The sequence below is a fragment of the Chaetura pelagica genome, unplaced genomic scaffold (genome assembly GCF_000747805.2).
Source record: "Chaetura pelagica isolate M959 unplaced genomic scaffold, ChaPel_1.0 scaffold159, whole genome shotgun sequence".
Lineage (NCBI taxonomy): Eukaryota > Metazoa > Chordata > Aves > Apodiformes > Apodidae > Chaetura > Chaetura pelagica.
This window is the reverse complement of record NW_009954555.1, coordinates 3,437,897-3,439,468: the sequence shown is the minus strand read 5'-3', so window position 1 is coordinate 3,439,468 and position 1,572 is coordinate 3,437,897. Positions and strand designations below refer to the sequence as shown.

Here is a 1,572-nt window from a genome sequence, read left to right as displayed (position 1 = left end):
GTCTGAAGGCTGCAATGTCTGGCCTTGGAACAGTCAGTGAGGTTACTGTTGAGAGGGAAAGCCTGTCTCCACTGGCAGTGTGGAGGATGAGCTAAGACCACCCATGCCTAACAACTGAAGGCCAGAACCATCTGTCCCCAAAATAGTATCTTCTCTACCTGCCAAATACCAGAACTCATCCACCTTTGTAAATACAGACCCACTCCACAGCTGCCAGGTCATTTATGTACAAGAGGTCCTGAAAACAACACAAAGCTTACAGACAAGTTACCCAGAAGGTCTAAATAATCCCATTCTTGTGAATCTGAGCACTGCCCAAAGAGCAGACTCTGCCCCTCCCCTAAAGGAATGTCTGAGGTAAAACTGTTCTCTTCACTGCTTGTGTCAATAACCAGTCACCTTCTTCCCACTGGCAACAGCAACTGATTTGTGGCCCCTTAAGAATCTTCCAACCTTGCCAAACTGACACTTGTTCCTTGCCAAGAAACACACACCAGATGCTCCTTGCACAATCTCACAGCATTAAAGGCCTGCCTTGAATCCTCAGCAAATAAATCTTAGGGTCTGCTAAAAATCTCTCAGCAACCTCTCATCCAAGCTAGCTCCCCCAAATTTTCTTTACTACCCACATTTAGCAACCTGTTATTTGCCCTCAATCCTGTCATATGAGCCTCTCCATGCTTTTTGACACCTATTTCTTTTTTTAAGCATCTCTACATCATGGCACATCAGCAGCTCTTAGGATTTTCAGGGTTTCATTGATTGTGAATCGTGCAAAAATCTTTTGAGTAATTTTTTTAAGCCCCAGTTACTGGGATTCTCCCCTCCCCAAGTACCAGTAACCAAGCTCACAGTCCAACATTCCACCTTCTTCCTCCCTCAGCCTTTCAGGGGATGCCATCCTTCCTTTGGCAGCACTGTGAGGGAGGCACTCCCCAGTCATACATGTAGGAAAGCCTGAGCTTCACCTCCTCCTTACAGAGCTTTCCCTCTTTAGCCAGGGTCTGGTGCTTTTCCAGCATGTCCTCGATGCTCTGCTTATGAGTTACTATGTACTTATTGTTGCAACCCCGTGACTTGTACTCGGTGTCGAAGCGAGGGTCGTGCACCCTCTTCACATCGATGGGAGCCAGCCAGACCCCCAGGGACACATCCTCGCTCTGCCACATGTTCAGGTAGTCCCTGCTGAGCCGCAAATAATGCACCAGGTCTGCCGAAATCACGTAACCCCCCCCCAGGGCGTAGGGCAGGTAATAGTCACACAGCACCCAGGCGCTCTCCTTCCACTTCCCACCCGATTTCACCCTCCCGCGGCCAGAGAAGAAGCCCCAGTAGAGGCGACGCGGCTCCTTGGCCCTCAGCTCGTCCACCAGCACATCCAAGCGCACGAAGGTATCGTCGTCAGCCTTCAGGGCGAACTGGAAATCCAGGTGCAGGTCCAACCAGACGTAGGCTGCCAACACTTTGGCCGTCAGGTTCTCGTAGGAGTCGCGCAGGCCGGGCAGCAGCAGCAGGTCCCCGTGCCGGCTCTGCTCCAGCTCCAGGCTGCCCAGCTCCTCCGCTCCCAACCCG

At 51.6% G+C, this 1,572-nt stretch overlaps 1 protein-coding gene across 1 annotated transcript; it reads right to left on the bottom strand.

Annotated features, from left to right (window-relative positions):
* Window positions 1-720: 720 nt before the first annotated feature.
* Window positions 721-1,565, bottom strand: B3GALT6 (UDP-Gal:betaGal beta 1,3-galactosyltransferase polypeptide 6; the record flags this gene model as incomplete). Its single annotated transcript, XM_010005164.1, has 1 exon — window positions 721-1,565. A coding segment is annotated over one exon (678 nt), but the record flags the coding sequence as incomplete, so codon positions are not given.
* Window positions 1,566-1,572: the final 7 nt, after the last annotated feature.